The 20,492-nt window shown below is 48.2% G+C and overlaps 1 protein-coding gene across 1 annotated transcript in view; it reads right to left on the bottom strand.

Annotated features, from left to right (window-relative positions):
* LOC142587708 (nose resistant to fluoxetine protein 6-like) overlaps nt 1-18,538 on the bottom strand; it is a 79,706-nt gene extending 61,168 nt beyond the window's left edge. Inside the window, exon 1 of the mRNA XM_075698938.1 lies at nt 18,217-18,538. Within this exon, the coding sequence (XP_075555053.1) occupies nt 18,217-18,538 (322 nt within the window). The remainder of the gene's footprint in view (nt 1-18,216) is intronic.
* Between the last annotated feature and the right edge of the window lie 1,954 nt (nt 18,539-20,492).

Raw genomic sequence — 20,492 nt, 5'->3', positions numbered from 1 at the left:
ACCGCGATATCAAAGCGAGCGCGAGGAGGAAAGCGAAGGAGGAGGGTATGGCGAAAGCGTGAGAAGAAGAGCGTTGTGCCGCGCATAACAGGCTTTGTGCAACGATGGTTACGAGATGGCGCCATAGTAGCGCGCGTCGTCTGTACGGAAACAAAGCGATGTATGAGTGCAGGTCTGTCTGCGGCAGCAGCCGTGAATCGCGCCCACGCGTCACGATTAGCGAGGAAGTCGCGCCACATTTCACTCCGTTTGCAACGTGCTGCACGAGACAGGGTGTCCGCCCCTGCCACCATATGGCATAATTAAGAGGCGTATATAGCTGCTCTCAAATTTCACATTAGGGAGCATCGTAATCGTCGTTGAACTTCTTTAATAACTCTAAATTCAATGTCATTGCGCGCGCCTTTATCTCGTAAGTACGCAATCAGCTTTGCGGATAGCAAGTGTCTTTTATGTTTGAAGCTATAAAATATCTGAATGTAGATAAAACCAGGGTAGAAAACGGTGATCGCGCCGTGCGTTCAGAACTCCTCCTCCGGACTTTTGTCACCGTTTCGTGTGCCATCACCGAAATTCCCGCCATTACAGGCGCTGTTCGCTTCACAGTAAGACTGCTGCACGCTACATGCACCTGTATTGCTTAGGAATTCTGCGAGCTCTCTAAATTCTTGTAATGCCAGGACTGAAAGAACGAAACGGACGTAGCTGAGTGGGCGAGGACTCACATTCGAGAATGCAGGCTTTCTGTATATTCACTGAGCATTTGCGGTGATTCCTGTTGCTCTTGTCCTTCATGAAATCGTGTTGTTTTTAACCCGTCTGTCCATGGAAACGGCGAATCCATTCAAAAAGTCATGCTTCACAGGTGCCGCGCGCGAGTTGTCTGCTTTTCTGTGTGTCGTTGAGAATACACTCAGCTCAACCGTATTTTGCGTAGTGTAAAAAGCGTGAGCAGTTTCAGTACATCCTTGTTCTACCTTCTCCGAGGCGTGGGCAACAAAATCCGACCAGCTACCCGCCATACTTGGAGTACTCCAGCAAAACAGCGCTCCGCGAGAACAGCGAAACTGGGCTAGAACTATAGGACGTATCGGTGTCTCGGCATCACCTCTTCGACGTCTACCAGTCGCGCAGAGAAAGAACAAAATTCGACGCGCTGCTGCTATTCGCGTCGGCCTGCTGAAGGTGCAAACAATGACACACGCAACCGTTTTCAGGGAGACGGACTTATATCATCGCATAGTAGCGGCGTTGCCCTGGGCTCGCGGCGAGAGCAGAGAAACTGACCGGCCCCGTCCCGAAAACAATGCGCGCGAAAGAAAGCAACAGCAGCAGAGCCGCCCATAACGAAAGCCGAGAAAAGAAAGGCGCTCGCTGCCGCCCCCGTGCCCATGGCAAGCTCACGGTCTTGGAAGCTGCCCGGCTCTTCCGCGGCCGGTTCACTCGGCGTGGCGGTTCCTTGTGCTTAGTGGAGTCAAAGCCCGCTTGAAGGAAGTGCGTGGAGCCAGCAGCCGGCCCTGCGTGCCCGCCGCCGTACGCGTTTGGCGGGGGCCGACAGGCACGGCAGTCGCCGGACTGCCGGATGGATGAGGCGCCGGGCCGACAGCTGCCTGCTGTAGCGACGCTGCGCGCGCGCGCTAATATAACAACTGCGCGTGATGGTTTGCTCGTTCGCGGAGGTGGCGGTCAGCGGCGCCGCACGGCCGCTGATGCAAGTAAACAGACGTCGTGTAGGGTGCATCGTAGACGCGCTTAGCCTCCCACTGTTTGCAGTTCTGCTATGTCCATGGTGTTAGACGAGTTCCTTCCTGTGACTGAAAGGCAAGCGTGCAAACACGGACACACGACGGGACGAAGAGGACAACGCAGACTAGCAACTGAAGGGTCGCACAATCGGGTAAAAGAAGGAAGACACAAAATTTTAATGCGCATGCTCAAGGGAAGGCAGCGCCAACCCGGCAGTCATGAACACGCGCAGCTACTCGCGAAGGATAACTGCTTATAGGCGTGACAATTCCTATTTATTAATAGCATAAGTTCGCTAAGCAGGCGGATTCTGTGTATAAGGAGTATTGCGTAGCAACTTCGGAGCCTATCTGAATGATTTTTTTTAGTTTCGTATACCAGGCCGATAACAGAGCTGAGTCATTAAGTGGCCAACATAAGCAAAAGAAAAAAAATGTGGAACGCCAAGCTACAAATATACGGCTAGCTATTATAAATACAGATTTCTTGTAAAGTTATTACAAGTACAACCTTGTCCCGCGGCAGAACTTTACGCTCATTATTGAGTAACCAACGTATAACCCAGAAGATCGCTAGCTAAACATCTTTTTCTGTATGTTTTTCTCTCCAGCAACAATCTCCTTGAAGTATAGCAACACGACGAACGCGAGCGCATCTGCCTCCCTGTTTAACCTGTCGAACTTGGAAGAGCTATTACAGAAATGCACTGCATTATAGGTTCACTTTTGTGGGGCACTTGCGCGACTGTACCATAACCGGCTAATTTAACAAATTTTCATTGGTGAAAGCGTAAACATGTTTCTGTTGTTTATTTTAGTTTCTTTGAAAGCGCTATATCTCAGTTATTTAACAATCATATTTGAAGGAGAGGAAGTATACTAGGTTTTATAAAAATATTCTTAGTAAAGGAAGCAAAACGCGCGTTAGATATACAGCGAAACACTCTTAAATGTTTCCTTCAATCGCACCGGCTAAATATTCAGTTCTTCAATCAGTCAAAAAGCTGCGGGACCATTTCATACCGTACTAATTAAAAAAGTCTCAGTTGCGTTTTTCAGTACACGCTGTGTGTTGTCACGGCCGTGTGTTGGTCATAGGCGGGACAAAGAAGGTACATAACTACGTATACCACTGTGGAAAGGTCGGCGGTAAATTTTGCCAACAGTTTATGCAGCTAGGTAGGGTTAAATGGGGTCCAACCAGAGACCTTGGAAGCATAACTCCACTGGCTCTTCCTACTACCTTATATGAAACATGTAAACTCATTGTTCAAAAACTGAATAAATTAAACAGAAAAATGAAGAAGACACATTGGTACGCGCTAACACTAACACATACAAGCAGAAAAAGCAAAGACAAAACTTCAAAAACGAACGCTCGAGTCACTGGATCAAATCGGCTCTTATATTCTGAACACAAGACCGCACTAATAAAAAAAAAGTGAGATTTCACTGCGATGAAAGCTGTCCTTTAAGTGCCACTATTATTATCTTACGTTTCCTCGAACAAATGAATCAAAGAACACCGCGTAACATAGGGGCACGCATAAAGATAGGCGATAGCCTGCATGGTTGCCATTTTTCCTTCTGGACTGCAAACTAATATTCCTGTTCTTTTTTTTTTTACTTTTTGCATTTGGGTGCCAATAAGTAGTATGCGATATTCCCCATTGTTGAGTTGCAACGGAAAGGAGAAACGCTGCTTTTGGTCAGTGAGGATGCTTAAATCTATTTCGACTGACGCTCTAGCGGACGAATCGTGATCCAAGATTGGTGGCGCCGTACGGTGACCGCAACAGTGACCCGTGCATCGCGCTGTTCTCGCGGCAAAGGGCGCCCGTTCACCTCAACTCCGCGGCCAATTCCGATGCAGCGCGTGCCTTGCCTTCCTCGTGACCCAAGAAGACATTCGAACGAGGGAGGCTTGCATCGCGTAGAAGGCGCCCCCAGCATTTCATTCTCTTTTTCTATGAGTCCTGAGGTCCCTCTATTATTATCTCGACCTTAACGACATCGCTGTTGTTAAGAGCTGCGCTCCACGTCGCAGACCAGCTCTGTGTATATAGAGGTCAGCGGCGGCAGCGTTTCCCGCCAAGTCTGCTGTTCGAGTCACATTTGCGCGCGCTGCGAGCTTTGTTCCTGTTTCCGCGAAGGGTATATGCTCCCTTTCGCTTTCGTTGGCCCTATCAAATGAGCGACATAGTCACGAACTCCCTCGAAGGCGATTTTCCTTTTTTTCCTGAACTTCCAAAAACAGAACCTTCTCCAAGCGCGAAATGGTACGGCATTATTACTACTATATTTAAAACAGCATTTCGTTATTTCTTTCTCTCCGCACTGTTTAGCCTTGTCCATCCCTCATTACTTCCTTCCTCTCCTTGGCCGCCGCGTGACCGTTCAGGTATGCACCGACACGCGAGACACTTACACTGGTCTACAGCCTATCTCCTCCTATTATGGCCATTCACACACACACACACACACACACACACACACACACACACACACACACATATATATATATATATATATATATCATAAAAAGCCAAAAAACACTGACACCAAGGACAACATCGGGGAAATTACTTGTGCTTAATAAATGAAATGAAGAAACGATAAATTAATGAAAATTAAAGTGGATGAAAAAACAACTTGCTGCAGGTGGGAACCGAACCAACAACATTCGCATTTCGCGTCCCACCACCCACCACCCACATTAATTGCTGCTAGCTCCGCAGTTGTTGATGACGTTGGATGAGGTAATTGAAATATACGCCTTACTTGAGTCGAAGGGCAGAAAAAAAGCTGCAGAGGCACCTTGACCGTCGCTGTGTACAGATGCATCTGTGAATACTTGAAGATAATCTGGAAACTTATCGAACATGTGAAACTGAGCCAATTGGAATATTGCCGAAACAGGCATATCAGACTTTTTGTGCATGTCAGGGATTGCGAGGTAAATGGGGAACACGTGTTTGTTGATATCTTTTGGAGGCGGATGCGTAACTGAAGCAGCATGTTAAAAAATGTCAGTGATATTCATAAATAATGCTGCCATTTTTCTCATGCGAGATAACAGGCGGTGAATGAGACGATCGAGGAGCGATTGACCATTCGATGCGCGGTGCAGACAGTGCCGATATGATACAGAGCTCTCTGATCTGCTTGCAGCCTCAGGGGTGACTGATGCACTTCAGTGAGTAATGCAATAGATTGCGCCTCGCGAGGTAATCCAAGCATTAGTCGAATGGCAAAGCGGTGATCTCGTTCCAGTTGGGCCATCAAACTAGGTGATACGTTCAGGACTGGTAACGCATACATCATGCCTGAGAGTACAGATGACTGGTACACCTGGAGAGCCGTCGTTTGGTCGCAGCCTGCACCTCTGGCAGTCAAGGCGGCCAAATACTTAAGGAGGGAGTGCGATTTGCGTCGTACAAATTTAACGGCAGGACGCAAAGAGATGCGATCATCCACAATTAACCCCAAATAACGGTGTTGTCGCACCCAGCTTATAGGCGTTTCGTCAATATACAGTCGGCTCATTGTTCGACGAGCGCGTTGTTTAGGGTGGTGTGCTATTGCAGCCGACTTAGCAGATGATATGAGCAGGCCAACTTCACCCAAGTACTCCGAAGTCGCGTTTCGAACTCTTTGCAAGCTTGCACGAAGCCGCGGACCAGCGTGCGAAGGGCCGCTCATCCACAGAGTAATGTCATCTGCGTAGACAGCTATGCTCACAGGGAAGTCACTGTCCCGAGGCAAACGACTTGGAAGCGCGGCGAGTACGGTGTTAAACAAAAGCGGCGATAAAACGCTGCCCTGTGAAACACCGCACTTCACATTTCGGTATTCACTAGTTACTCCTCCGACGCGCACTTTTATCCGGCGCTCCGATAGAAAATTATGCACAAAGCGGAGCAGACTACCCGAAATTCCCACGGTTGCAAGAGCGAAAATAATTGTCTTATGCGGAACTGAATCGAAAGCTTGATGTAAGTCTAGAAAGAGCATGTAGGCGGAATGCTTGTTTCCTTAGCAAATTCGAGCGCTGAGACAAGGTCTGAGATGCTGTCCAGCGCTGCACGCCGGCGACGAAAGCCACTCATGACATCAGGGAAAAAAATCAGCAAAGATCATAAGCCATACAGCAAGGTCGGTATGTTCTTGGCAGTGCGCCTGATTAGAAAATTACCAAGTTATAGCAATGCTCTTTCAAGGGCAAAGTGCTTCGTGAAATTTAAACTAAACGAAAACACTCGACTAACAGGTAACAAGCTGCAGTCCATGGCGTGGTGGGTGCGGCGTTGATCCGCATATATTTTAGTTTTTTTCCCAGATCCGCAAGACAAACAAACAAAAATATGTTTAAGCAAAAACTTTTTTTTAAAATTATGGGGTTTTACGTGCCAAAACCACGTTCTGATTATGAGGCACGCCGTAGTGGAGGTCTCCGGAAATTTCGACCACCTGGGGTTCTTTAACGCGCACCTAAATATAAGTACACGGGTGTTCTCGCATTTCGCCCCCATCGAAATGTGGCCGCCGTGGCCGGGATTCGATCACGCGACCTCGTGCTCAGCAGCCCAACACCATAGCCACTGAGCAACCACGGCGGGTCAAAAGCAAAATCTTCTGGCAGACAACTGCATAGCGAATACTTCAAGTTCATAGCGCATACTTCGAAGAACTGCAGAGCGTAGTCCTTGCCTGGACGCCCCCGGAAAGCTTTTCGAATAACACCTTTGAATCTAAACGAATATTTACAGATTTTAGTAAGTGTACTAGACAAAATCGCTGTAAGGCGCAATACAAAAACACTTGCTCGTGATAGCTCGCAGCAGTATGCCCCTGGCATCACTGGTCTACGATCGTATCCCACTTTCTTTTGAAAACCCGGTTCGATGTAGCAGAAATGACGAACAGCATTTGTCAGAAATGTGCAGTCCGCTCCTCATGTGGCAAAGACCGAATCCGAGTGGAGTAGCTGACGTGATGTTGCAGTGCCCTGACATTCAGGGAAATCAGAAGAACCCCGTTCTCACGCTCCTGGCCAAGAGTTCTCGGCCAGCGGAGTTCTCTCGGCCAGGGAGGGCCACCTGACGGCTCGGAGTCAGCGCCCAATGCTGAGATACTGACTGGGTGTTAGACATTTGACAATGTTTTTGTGCACGATATCAGCCTTCCTAATTGTGCCATTCCGTTAGATAGCCTAACTGTCTGCAGAGAGAGAGAGAGAGAAAGGCAAAGGAAAGACAGGCAGGTTAACCAGAGATTATCTCCGGTTAACTACCCTGTACCGGGGGGGGGGGGGGGCAAAGGGAAGCGATAGGTGAGAGAGAGAGAAAAAGTATGAAAATAACATACACTCTCACACACACACACACACGATACAGAACTGTTTCTGTGGGCACTGTCACGCAGTCTGCGAAGGCGTTCCTAGTGATAAGCAGTGTCACCATCCAATCCTACGTCACACAGTGTGCAGTCACAATTTGTCACAAAGTCCCGGGCCTTTTAAGTAACGCAGTAGCGCCTTCATATCGGATCGCGCTGATGTTCGCTTAGGCCAGTTTACAAGGATGCTGTTTTCCTTAGTGGGTGCTGGTCGAGTTGGTCTAGGGTGGCGGAGAGGACTGCTCTTTGCGGGTTGAAACGAGGGCACTCACAAAGAAGGTGCGCGATTGTTTCATTGCACCTACAGAAGTCACAAAGTGGGCTGTTAGCCATTCCGATGAGAAATGAGTACGCATTTGAATATGCTACTCCAAGCTATAGACGGACTAGAAGGGTGCAGTTACGTCGCGGAAGGTCGGGCGGAATGCGGAGCTGTAAATTAGGTTCCAGGGTATGAAGGTATGCACTTGTAAATTCCGATGAATTCATTGAGCTAATGTTAATTCACGCGCAAGTGCGGAAAGTTTTTTCGTTGTATCGGCTCTCGAAAGAGGAATGGCAACGCAGTTGATGCCGTCATGGGCAGATCGGGCAGCTGCGTCCGCTCGATCATTGCCATGTATGCCACACTGATATATTATATAGTGATGATATAACTATGTGATGGTGGACTTCTCTGACCTTTGCGATGAGCTGCTGATGTGATCTATGGCGTAGTGCTGAGAGTACACTCTGTAGGACTGCCTTGGAATCACAGAATACTGACCATGCATGGGGAGGTTCCTCCTGAATGACATGAAGAGCCGCACGCAAGGCTATCAGTTCAGCAGCTGTCGTTAATGATACATGTCCCGTTTTTTGCTGTATTTTGACTGATCTTGCTGGTATCACCACAGCGGCAGCTGAACTTGTAGGTGTGGCCGAGCCATCGATTTAAACATGTGCGCGGCCACTGTGCTTCTTGTGTAAAAGTACTAATTTGGCCTGCTTCAGGGCAATACAACGGCACGTTAGCTTTCTTCGTGATTCCTGGGATGGTGAGGCGCATGTCAGGTTTGTGCAAGCATCATAAAGGTAAGGATGGTCTGGCTGCAGGCATGTAGTTCAATGGCAACGAGGTACGATTGGCAACAATTATACGACTGAAAGTTGTGTATGGCCTTTCTGGAGGTAAATCAGCAAGATGGTAAGAAGGTAGTCGGGCAACGTGCCAAATATGCGCCTTGAGAGCGTCGGTGGCTATGTACGTTGATATTGGGTGATCTAAAGCTATGACAATCGCTGCCGCTGTAAACGAACACTTCGGAAGACGGAGATTCGTTCTTACAGGGCTTGAGCTTGTAGTCCCTGGAGTACACGCAGGTTTGTTTTGCAGGTGTTGCAAAGCACAGGGAGGTTGTATCTTGCGAAACCAATGAAAAAGGCCTTATAAAGCTCCAACATTGACCGCACCGATGTGCCCCATGACTTTCCGCCGCGAAATTTGAGGAGATGTATTATTGTCACTAACCTCCTCTTTAGGTATAAAACGAGTGGGCTCCATATCTCATCTCTCCCTTGCTCATAGCATCTGAAGCTTCGGCTCAGGACACTTGTTCTTAAGATTACTGCTATACTCGCCAAACCAGGTAGGCTTCTTTTTTTTTTTTTTTCTTAGAGCGATATCTGTTATGGGCCCCTGGTTGTTTTGATATCTGCCGGTGTCGTCGCTGGAATACCAAACAATTTTGCAAAAAGATTACAACGAAAGAAAATTTTTCATTGTGCCACAAGGGTTCGAACTTACGACCGACATATTGAGAGTCCACGGTTCTACCTCTCAGTCAGTCTGTCGGTACTACAGCAGTGGAAAACACTGATACTGGAGACGGCGATCGCGTCAGTATAGCTGGCATGATTGGCTAACGCCCGCTCAACATATGTGTACTGCATAGAACTGGCATCCGTGCCTTCGTGTTCAATCACATCGCCTTCAGAGTTGGGGAGGTGATGCTAAATTAGGGTTTCTACTTCTACATGTAACTACAACGATTGATCACGTCTGGTTATCTTTATAAGTCTTGTTCTTCTAGCACTCGGTTTCTTCGCATGTTCACTCGATGTCAGTAACGTCGTCTTGTTTTTGCAGCGAAGCTGTTAAAGGCTAGTTCCCCCAGTGTCGTGTCCGCGTCTCTGCACAAAACTCGAGCCTTCTCCTCCGGCGTCCGCGTCAAACGCCGCCTGCGTTCGTGCCGTCGAGTACGCGCCGTGATTGACGTGGCCTTACTAGAATAAAACGTCATTACGTAGGCCGATCCCGAACATAGTGCAATGCCGGACCGACCCGCGGCGGAGGTGAAGCAGGCGTTAAGCACTCCCCATACGTGCGCTGATCCCGAAGATCGTGAAATGCCGGACCGACCCGCGGTGGAGGTGCAATTCGCCATTAAGGGGCCCACATACACAGCTTCGCTGGTCATCCTTCTTCACAGAGTGGAAAGACACCGAGGTTTTTTTTTGTTCATTTCTCTTTCTTTATTTTTAAGGATAGCGCGTGAGGTAATAATTGGGTACCCGAAACATGAATTTGAGAAAAGTCGAACGAATCCAGCAGTAAGAAGCTAAAGGGTTGTTTTAGTAGAGCCATTGGCTAAATCAGGATAGGTACGCGGATGAAGAAAAATCCGAGTCTTTCCACTTCACCACCGGTAGATTCAACTTCCACAAAAGAAAACGACTCGAACATTTCTTTTTTTTTACTTTCTAAGGGCTACTGCGAACTACATTTCGGCAAATACTGCATCAATTCTTCGCGTTACGGGCGGAAATATTTCTTTCTTTCGTTCAGTCACTCATATGCGGACGACACAAAGTGCCTTAATATTGAAATACGCCGCTTATGTGATGTGGCAACCCTTTCAGCATTGTGTACAGGTTTATATAAAAGGTAAGCTCCAGTGCGGCGGGAATCGTGTGGCAAAATCACTTCCGGAGTCGGCGTAGCTGGCGAACACGAGATCGAGGGCACCAAAGAATGCCAACACCGCTTATCAGGAACGCGTGAAAGGCACGGTGCCGTGCTAGGCGAAACACATGGCCATTGCGTGTTCTAGCGGCCAGCTCCGTCTTGTTTACCTTAAACGGTTACCAAAATAGCGGCACCAGTTCGACATGTTCCCATCCGCTCCACTTCGCTAACTGAAAACGGAGCAACTGCAGCAGCTCAGAGTTGGACGCTTCTCGCATGGAAACGCCGCTCCGAGAGCGCTCTCTCGAGAAAAACGACAACGAAGTAGGCTTGGAGCGGGCGCTCTCGACATCTCCGGCTCTCTCTGGCAGCGAAGGGCATTTCGTTCCACGCGGTCCGGAACGCTGTCTTCTAGGCCGGCCTCATTTCCTCTCCGTTCTGTCAGCGGAGACAGAATGTACGCGGGAGCGCCTTTGGTGGCGGTCGCTCGGACTCGCCGTGCTTCAGAAGCGTCCCGGATCGCTTGCTCTACGCTCACGCAGAGCCGCCGACCCAGCTGTGCCGCTCTGCTCCCTGCACCGCGTGCTCCCAGTGCGGCCTGTCCGTTTGTGGAGAAAGGAACCTGCAGATGCAAATTACTGCACTCCTGCCCGCTTTTTTTCGTCTTCTTTTATTTGTCTATGTCGAAGTATTCTTGCGCACGTGAAATGAGTCTACGGCGCTTAAGGGTGCATCTCCGAAGCGCAGAAAGGGCCTGTTGTGCTGTCTGGCCATTTCTTCGGCCGTTAGCCTTGCCTCACTATAGTTTATTGTGTGCAACCAAGGGGCCCTCCACTCCTTTTACGTGATGTCGCCCATGATCCGCCCTGAAACAAAGGCGAATTTGTTGCTGTTTCGGTGGGTACATGCTTTGCCATTAGTCGCCTCTAGTTGTTTCCATAACCAATAAGAAAGTTGCGCACTAATTCATGTAAATGTAAATGCACACGTTCTCAAGAACTTGTTGGGATGCACGACGTGTTTCGGTAGTTTTGCTTGATAAGATTTGGTGCGGACCGGTCGTGCGTCTGGTTAACCTCTCTGTGAGCGTGTAAACGCCGTTAACAAACATCGACAAAAGAAATGACGACGCCTGTTGACCGTGTTTACACGCTCGCGATGCTCGACCAATTCGCCCAACTGGCGCTGTTAACCTCCCTCTGTCTTTTCTGCCACACACTTTCTCCTCGTCACGAGTCATTGGAAGGTAGAAGCGTAAGCTTGACTTCCCCTTGGTGCATCCGTCGCAATACACGTGGCCGCGTACATTGTCACACTCCTTACATGCAACTATCACAAATGCCTCTAAAATATCGATAGGACATGAAACGTGAAACGACTGAAGCGTGATTAGTGATTTTGTTTGTTTCGTTGGCTGAATGGTTGATTAAGTTCACTGATGGTTGCTCTTGAGAGATGGCGATCTTCCGTGAAATAATTATTCGAACACGAAATGGCGCATATTCAAAATCAAAAACAAGGGCCGACCCTCTCGCGCAGCCATCTTTGTTGACTTGCACCGCTGTTGAAAGCGAAGCTTCCCGGCGGCGCCGTCAGTGTTTAATTACAGGCCGAGGCAAAATGTTAGGAATGACGAATGACGACCCCTTTCGCAGTCGGACGCGCAACCCCTTGTCAGCTTTAACGGAGAGCGAGACGTCGGTCGAGTGAGTGAGCACGCACAGATAGAAGATGATCAGCACGCGTGGTGTTTGACAAAATGAAGAAAGGCCAGCCCCCCCCCCGTCGTGGGGCCGGCGAGCAAAGTGCCTCGGCTGTTTGCTCCGCGGAGCGTTCCACTGACCGGAATCGCCGGGGCGCGATACCGAGCGCGCTCCCGTATAAATGACCCCCTTGCTGCGGCCGCAACCGGGGTGGGGGCGAGCGGCAGCGAAACCTGCAGCCGCAGGCGGCGTTCGGTTGCCCAACGCGAAAGGGACGCACACGCCCAACGTTCGCACCGAATCCTCTCGGGGTCTCGGGAACGCGCCGTCCCCGTGCGGTCGGCCACACGGCGCTGCTGCTACTCGCTGTCCTCTGCCGATGCCCGAATAATCGAGCCACGTGAACATGCCGCTGACAGGCGTCACCGCGTGAACTTACGGGAGTGAATTCGGTGTCTATGGAGCAGGAAAACGGGTGCTACCACGGTGGAAGCGACGTCGCCGCCAAAACGTGTCGAACGGGAGGTGATATTTCCTCTTGTCATTTCCTTCCAAATGTCCTTTCTCTCTCTCTCTCTCTCTCTCTCTCTCTCTCTCTCTTTATATATATATATATATATATATATATATATATATATATATATATATATATATATATATATATATATATATATATATATATATATACTGCAATCTCCGGAGAGGGTTCAGGGACTGCTTTAATGATCGCCAAGGCACAAATAACTGTTCAAATCGTAGGACCCACGTCTTCCACCTCTTTCTCCACTTTCGCTTCCGGCGTATTTTACTTGCTGGGACCTGGCCCGAAGTTCACCAAGAAAGAGTGGGACGCGCTCCTGCGAAGTCCCGTCTTTGAGGACCAAATCCTGGCCGTCCAGCGCGCCCGCAATCGGTCCGGCAGACTAGATCAGTCAGTCCCGTCGTGGGATTAGCCGGGTGCGCGTTTCATTGCGCTTTGCTGGACCAAATAAAAGTTTATTCACTCACTCACTCACCCTTTGTACCGATATATATATATATATATATATATATATATATATATATATGTGTGTGTGTGTGTGTGTGTGTGTGTGTGTGTGTGTGTGTGTGTGTGTTGATTTTGTTTAAAATAAGGTTATGGTGGCACTATACTGAAACTGTTGCTCTCTTAAGAGAGATGTTGAATTATGAGATGTAGAGAGCGAGGAAGAGGAGCTTAAATTAAAGGCAAGGAAGACTAATGAAAGAGTACGATAGCGATATGGTGGTGGTGGTGGTTGTGGGGATGAAAAACCTACGCTGAACGTACATTGCGTGCGAGATATTTCTGTGCAATGTGTGGATGCAGTTCGACGCAAGGTGAAGATCGCCGAGCTCAATTCAGGCTCCAATCTAAGCTTAGCTCGGATGCGCAACAAATAGCTAAGCTTGGCACAGTGTCGTTCTATTTTCACGGGATGTGAATGACTCGTGATCCCTCCCAGTTTTTTTACGAAATCTGTGCTGGAATTCTTGTCAACTTATGGACTAGACTCTGTGTGTGATGTGATATGTTGTGCCTTCCTCCTTTCTTTTCCTGTCTTTATCTCATTCCTTCTCTCTTTTTATTTTTCAAATAAACAACTTCATAATTTAATCTATTCAGCTCCTGAATCCAAGGCAGTGATCACAAAAGGTACGTTCTTGATACTGGTACCGCACCAAACGAATGGTGTAAATAGGACGGAGTGCAATATAAATAAATAAATAAATAAATAAATAAATAAATAAATAAATAAATAAATAAATAAATATTGATAATAATGATAATGATACTAGTAATAATAATAATAATAATAATAAAAACTTAAGAGCGAGCTAGCAAAACTGAACGGCATGCCCATATTGCATGCCCAATCGCCTTGTACAATGCCACCGTAAGGCAGTATAACTCCTCTGTAATTCCTTCGACGACTGCTTACCATATAAATGCCTTAGCATTTATAGTATTACAAAGCGGAAAAATGAATTGGTCAAATATGACCTGGCTGCTGATGCATTACTATGAGGTATTCGTGCAAGCATGCGTAAGAACCCTGCTGGGTAAGCGACCTGCATACAGGAAGTAACGTGTATTCAATGTTTACATTCCATCCGCATGTACCTTGTTCTGCTGTTTAAGAACACTCGTGTTTTCGAATAACGAAGAGAACACATTCTTCCGATGCCTTTTTCAGACGTTGTATATTAAGGCTAAGACTAATGTTACTTCGCTCGGTATGAACGAGATAGTACGTTGGAGGACATAACAAAAATAAAAAATGTTCTGCTGCTGGCAAGTTTCGTTCTTCTCGTACATAAATGGCGGGTTTAAGCAAATTTCCCCTCATGTAATGAAAGTATGTTAGAAACAAAAGCAGTGAAAACAAAAAGCAGAGCACTACAGAAATTATCTGGTAGGCCAGCTACCAGAAAATCATTTTTCCAGAAAAGTTTTGCATAGTATGAGGTGCCCTTCTTCCGCCGCATTGAAACGTGCAGGGTTAAATGGAGTGATTATACTACACTCGAAAGAAAGCAGCAAATAATACCCCAAAGTAGCATCTTGCTAATATGGAGAGCAGAACTGTCATGCGTTCTCTAGTTTCAAAGGTTGGGACTGTAAGTCATGACAACAAGATGAAGGGTAAAAGATGGCACTTAAAAGCTAGTGGCACCCAACTTTTTTCTGTCGCGTAAAATTAGGCAGCAATTTAATTCTGGTCACTAGTATAAATGTTATCGACGTTCTTCGAAGAGAGGCGATCACTTTCGGTGCCGTGGGCGGAGAAGAGCTCGCATTCCAGTGAACGCGCCGCGACAATGTAGACGAATCTTTGTCGACACTACAGTCTCAAAAAAAAAAAAAAGATATGCTGTCAACAAGCCATCGGCAGATAAGGTGCAAAGTGGTTGAAAACAATCAGTATACATGTACAAGAGAATATGATTCACAGAGGCCGACGCCCCATTAGAAGGAATGCATGTTCTGATAGTCGCCGCCTTCTATTCTCCCGTCCGGTTCCTGCCAACCTGCCCCTATTTACACATCAAAAGTGCCCGCGCAAGCAGAGCGGCCAAGATTGCCGCGGACATGAAGGCGAGAATTCCTGCTAAGAAAGTGGCGGCTTTCCCCACATGACCTCATTCAGTGATTTCCGGAACTTGTCATATGCGAACGAACTAAATTCTGGAAGCGAAAGGTTAAACTATACAGCAGAATAGCGTGAAATGAACAGCGTTTGATGGCAGAACCCTACTGCCCTACGGTCACGCTAACAGAGACAGAGAGAAAAGAAAAAAGTAAGAAAACATCGGCTCCAGCTTCGTCGCGAATTCCTCTCGCACAGGCTGTCAATCTCCATTCGCTTCTGTCGGCGCTGGCAGTTGTCTCCTGCCCGCGCAGCTTTCCTCGCGCAACGCGCGCACCGTCCGATGACCGCGTCTGCGTGGCCGCGAGACTGCTTTTACTTTATGGTATTTTTCCTCATAGCGCCGGCCGCGCTTCGCGTCCGAATCGCTGCGCTCAGCTTCCGGATTTTCTAGCGGTGGCCGCCGCGCGCTGAGCAAGTGAGCGCGATCGCCCGGCGGCACGCAGCTCCGCCGTCTCTCCTCCTCGCGGCCCACGGCGCGGTGTCCCGATATCGTGCTTTCCGGCCGGCGTGTCGGAAGCTTCCTTCCTGGTACAAGGGAGACCGCGATCCCAATCAACGCCGTCTTTCACGGGCGTGTCTTATTGGGCACCGTTCCTTTTCAGCGCGAGCCGACAAGGCGAGTGTGCTCTTCTCGCCGAGCTCTGGTATGCGTGCCTCCGTCTCGCTGTCGACGATGTCGACGAAGGTACTCTTGGTCGTGCTTCTATGTTATTGTTTCTTTATCTCCTTGACGGTGCTGTTCTCTTGCTTCTTTTTCTTTTGTTACGATTCTTTCAAGTACTTTTCAAATGTGTGTTTGGGAGCGGAATGCACTCGCATTCCTGTATTTTGTGTCTCTCAAAACGCATCGCGCATGCATGGGTTAAAGCATGCAATAACGCCAGTGCGATGGCACCTCAGTGAACGTTTCAGAGCTTAAGTGGGAAAAGATTCCTCCGCAGCCCTCCACCACGGTGTCAAGTGTAGCTTTAGGACTTAAGACCCAAAACTACCTACAATTTTTTTCAGAGTGCAAAAGAGCACAACGGGCTGAAAAAGCTAATGCTCAACGGAGTATTCAAAACGAAACAAGCACATTATGTTCTGAACATAGCGAATGATATTAACGAAATCATTCTTGCAAAAAAAAAAAAGAACTATCCTGGCTGCTCAAGTACTTTGAAGATTATCTTTGAACACACCAACAGTGGCAACCTCTGAGCAGATACGCGATGACAGTTATACATTCTATTCATTGTTTTCGTTTTTAAACACGCTGATCGCACCATACTATTTGCATTTAATTGACGGCAACCTGGGCTTAATGAACTGCAGTTCCGGAAAGCAGTAGCTTGAAGGGAAGGTAGTGCGGCGCTGGTTTGAAACGCCGGCTCGACGCACGGAACAATGGTAAAATACCGCCGTGCTGGAGCTTCGCACGTACAAATAGGCACGCGCAACTTTTAGTAGCCGCACTCAAAGCGAACAGCGAGGTATAGCGCAAAGCTGAGCCGTGAACAGCCTCTATCGCAACCTTCACCAAACAGACGTTTCTTTTGGAAATGTTTAAGAGAACCATGGCCACTCACAACGTCCGAAACACTGCACGGCCCTGATTAAACACAATTAAGCTACTGTCGCCCTAGGATAAAAACAAGAAACAAACTACCGAATGATAGAACCACTTTTCAGTCAGATTCTTTTTCATGTGGTCTATAGTTTAGGTGTACTTACTTCAGTCGGTGGCCGACCACTATACAGCATATACCTAGCAGCTTTCTAGCGCTACTGTGGATAACAAGCTCTGTAAAAGCTTATCGCTGTCTTTGTACACTGAAAAAAAAAGAATGACAACAACTGAGGCATCACTATTGCAAGAGCACTGTGTTTAAGATAGTATATGTTAAACTGTATTAATTGTTTCTTAAAAAAAGACAACACTGCTCATACCCGACACTTTCACGCCAGTTCTCAGTTTTTGGATCACGCATTGCTGAAATTGGAAGCCCGGCAAACAGAAACTACGACACCTCCGGGTCCGTGCTCACAAAACTTCTCTCATGTAAGAACATTTCCACGTCAGCCGGTGTTCGGGTGCACGCCACTCATTATAGCGATCGGTGTAGTAACGAGAAGCTCGCTTCGTATACCATGGTCATTTGCGGACGGCACTCGAGTTTTGTCACCAAGTATCTGCGAAAATGTACTGAATTGTTATCAGCAGGCACTGCAGCGCTTCTATATACCGCGGAGACGTTTCCGGTAGTATTTGGTAACCATGTTCGTGGCTAACGTGAAATGCGACTGGGATAAATAACGCCAAGTAGTTCAGGCGTAATCGCAGTGGTACTCTCAGAAGAGAGAGTATAGAAGCCACTCTGTTTGGACATCTGCTCAATCCATCATTCACCGTCACCATAAATGCGCCTATTCGTAATCACACCAGCATGCAGAGCGGCAAACTAAACGATGATATTGAGTAGCACAGTCTGCCTATACAGAGAACGCACTCTAGAAACGGCATAAACTGTTGGCCAAAACCACGTCAAGAAGATAAATGTGACAGTTGTGAGCAGGCACATGTAACTTCAACCATGCTTCAATTGGGCGAACGTTTCTGAAAGCGCGTGAATTTGTTTCCGCGGATCATCACTGTATAGCCACTGAATTAACTGATTGATGTTGTCATCGTAAGGAGTACGACAGCTCTGCGTGAACACTATGTTACGAGACAAAAAGCAACATTTGAGTGCAGCTTCTGAATTAGAGGGACAATGTTTCTGAGCCAGTTCTTTGTACATGAATAAAGAAGTCACGTAAACTTGATTACCGGCCTTTGAACTCCCTTCTGTAAACTTTCGGCATGTGCGAAAGTGTTTTGTCTTTTTTTTTTTCCAGAGCAGATAATAACGTGCGAGAGCAGCGTGTTTCCTATGTGTACGTACATACATACCAAAATAAATCACCTTATTTCGAAGGCAAACATACTTTTTGCCCGTTGTGTTAGCTATATGCGAAATCCTTGAACGTATGAACGAATTAATAAGGAAACCCAAACTACAGTGGCGTTACCATGAACGACGACTGTTTCACCTATTTGGATTTTTCTGCGTTTTGACACTTTTTATAAATAACATAATCGCGCATGCGTCTAGAATATATTCTAGGATGAACTGGAATATATTCTAGCTCGTATCAGGGGCAAAGGGCATCTGTCACTGCGATCCTTGTCTCAGCGCGCGCGCATCACCGTTCGCGGGCTTCGCACTCACGTCTGATGGCCCAGGACTTGAGCTGGCGCAGTCCGAGCATGACCTTGAAGTTGGCCGCCTGGCACTCGGGTGACATGCCGGCTTCGCCGCTGGCGCGCAGCATTTGCGGCAAAAGCCGGCGCAGCTGGGTGTCCACCGTCGACTTGAGCATCGACTCCACCTTTGCCCACGACTGGCGCACGGCCTCGGCTGCGTCGGGCGTTGTCGTCGGCGGCTCGTCGGTGGTCGGCGGCAGGGTCGTCGTCTCATCCGGCGTCGTCTGCGCTACAGCCGCCTGCACCGCGAGTAGCAGGAGCGTCGTCTTCCACGGGCCGAGCCCCATGCTGCCAGAGGTGCGGATGCCGGGTGGACCTGTACTACTCCAGCACGCGCGGTGGTCGAGACGCTAGAGAGCTGGTGGCTGCTGCTGGACGGATGGCGCCTCAACGTTCCGTAAGTCGGCGGCCGCTGCTCATGACCCGAAGATGCCGAGTGTAGACGAGCGACTGGCGCTGGCCACCCGTGGGGTCTGTGGAGCGTTGCCGGGCCCCGTGGAAAGGTGGTGCCAGTGGACCGGGCCAGCTGCACGTGCGCGCGGCAAGAAAGAAACGCTGACGTCGGGCCAGCCAGCGTTGGCCGGCGCCAATGGCAGGCCCGTTTACGTGACCAAGGGAAAGGGGGCCACCGCGGGGGGAAAGCACAATTCGGGGAGGAAAGCCGGCGCGGGAGTCGCGCGGCTCTGCACAGCACCCACACACGCCGAGGGAAGAAAACGCGCAAGAAACTCACGAGGCTGACCTAAATTAGGGGACCCTCGCTGTCGCGCCGAGGGCACAGAAGGAAACGTGGACAACAAGACGGCCGACCGCGCGCGTGTGTGTGCGCGGCCATCTTCAGCAGAATCCGCAGGAACTCAGCGGCCACGCGTTAATTTTTATTTCTTTTTGTCCTCCGCGGTCTACATTTCGGTCGTGCTTCTCCGGCAGCCGCGCAGCGGAACACGGCTGCTGCGGCGGTTGCGGCTGCCGGATTGTCCCGGCTGCGCGACATCCATGCTTGCTGCTTCTTCTGTGCTTACAGTTGTGAACGCACCTGCGACTGAGTGCCGTGCACTGGTGGTTAACCTCCGGCAAGCAATTAACGGCACGCGCAAGGCAGGTGTGCGCTGTCAAAAAATATTTTGCTATTGCCGAGTGTTGTCTCCGCACACACAGTTGTGTGAATCAGTTTATTAAGGCCGCATTGCTTTCGCCAGGCTTTGGTGCACTTACACTGTGCGTAGTCTTTTGTTGTCGCGATATGAGCCACCAGAGAGGGCGAAAGAGAAATCAAACAGGAAAGCAGAGAGGTTGACTGGACGAACCATTGAGATAAATACAGAGGTGAGCTTCTGTTTTACCACCCTACACAGGTGTGAAAGCTAAGGGGATAGAAAAAGTGAGAGGCAGAGATATAGTGAGCAATGTATGATCACAAGAGGATAAACATCAAAAACTAGACAAGGCCACTCACGCTGGTGCACTTCAAAAACTAGACACGCGTGCGTTGCTTTTTGCTCCAGCGAATGCTATGGCCATGCACGGTTCTAGAAACATCTCACCTACAAAAGGGAGGCACTGGCCTAGTCCAACCCGTTAGATAGACGCTTATGTTCCTTCGCTTGAATTTTGAGAGCCTCTCTACACCAGTGTTTTAGATTTTGCCACAACTGAATGTACGAATCTCTCGTTTTCCATGCAGTAAGAAAAAATAGGGCCGGCAGCTAGCTCAGTATTTGGCGCATTGAACTAGCAGCCACATTTTATCATTGCGACCTAGGTTCGAAACCTGCAGGTGTCGAAATGCAAACTTTATTTTTCATTTATTTTCCCGTTTCGCAAACGAAATATGAGGACTTTTGTTAAATATACTTACCCTTATATATGGCTTTTATTTAGATTGTAAACTTCCACCTTTTACCTAGCCCCTTAGACTGGGTCAACGAACATTTCTTCTTTTAAGAAAAAAAAAAAGGTCGAAAGTTATTTCCTAATTACGAAATACCTAGAAAGCGTGAGAATGCCGCCAAATGATGGGTGAATGTAACAGAATGTGTCAAAAGAACACTCACTCATAATTGCAAGACCTAATAGTATATACACTAATTTAGAGCATTCCACTTTAATCACGATCTTATAAGTTAGGTTCAATATGCATTCTCAGAAGTTCAGATGTTCTTGTCTTTATTAGTCACACGGAATTGATAAATACGCGCTCAGTATCAATTCTGCATGTTTTCTCTTTCTCTGTATCACTTC

The sequence above is a fragment of the Dermacentor variabilis genome, chromosome 1 (genome assembly GCF_050947875.1).
Source record: "Dermacentor variabilis isolate Ectoservices chromosome 1, ASM5094787v1, whole genome shotgun sequence".
NCBI lineage: Eukaryota > Metazoa > Arthropoda > Arachnida > Ixodida > Ixodidae > Dermacentor > Dermacentor variabilis.
Note: the sequence above shows the minus strand (reverse complement) of the source record. Positions and strands in the feature narration are given on the sequence as shown.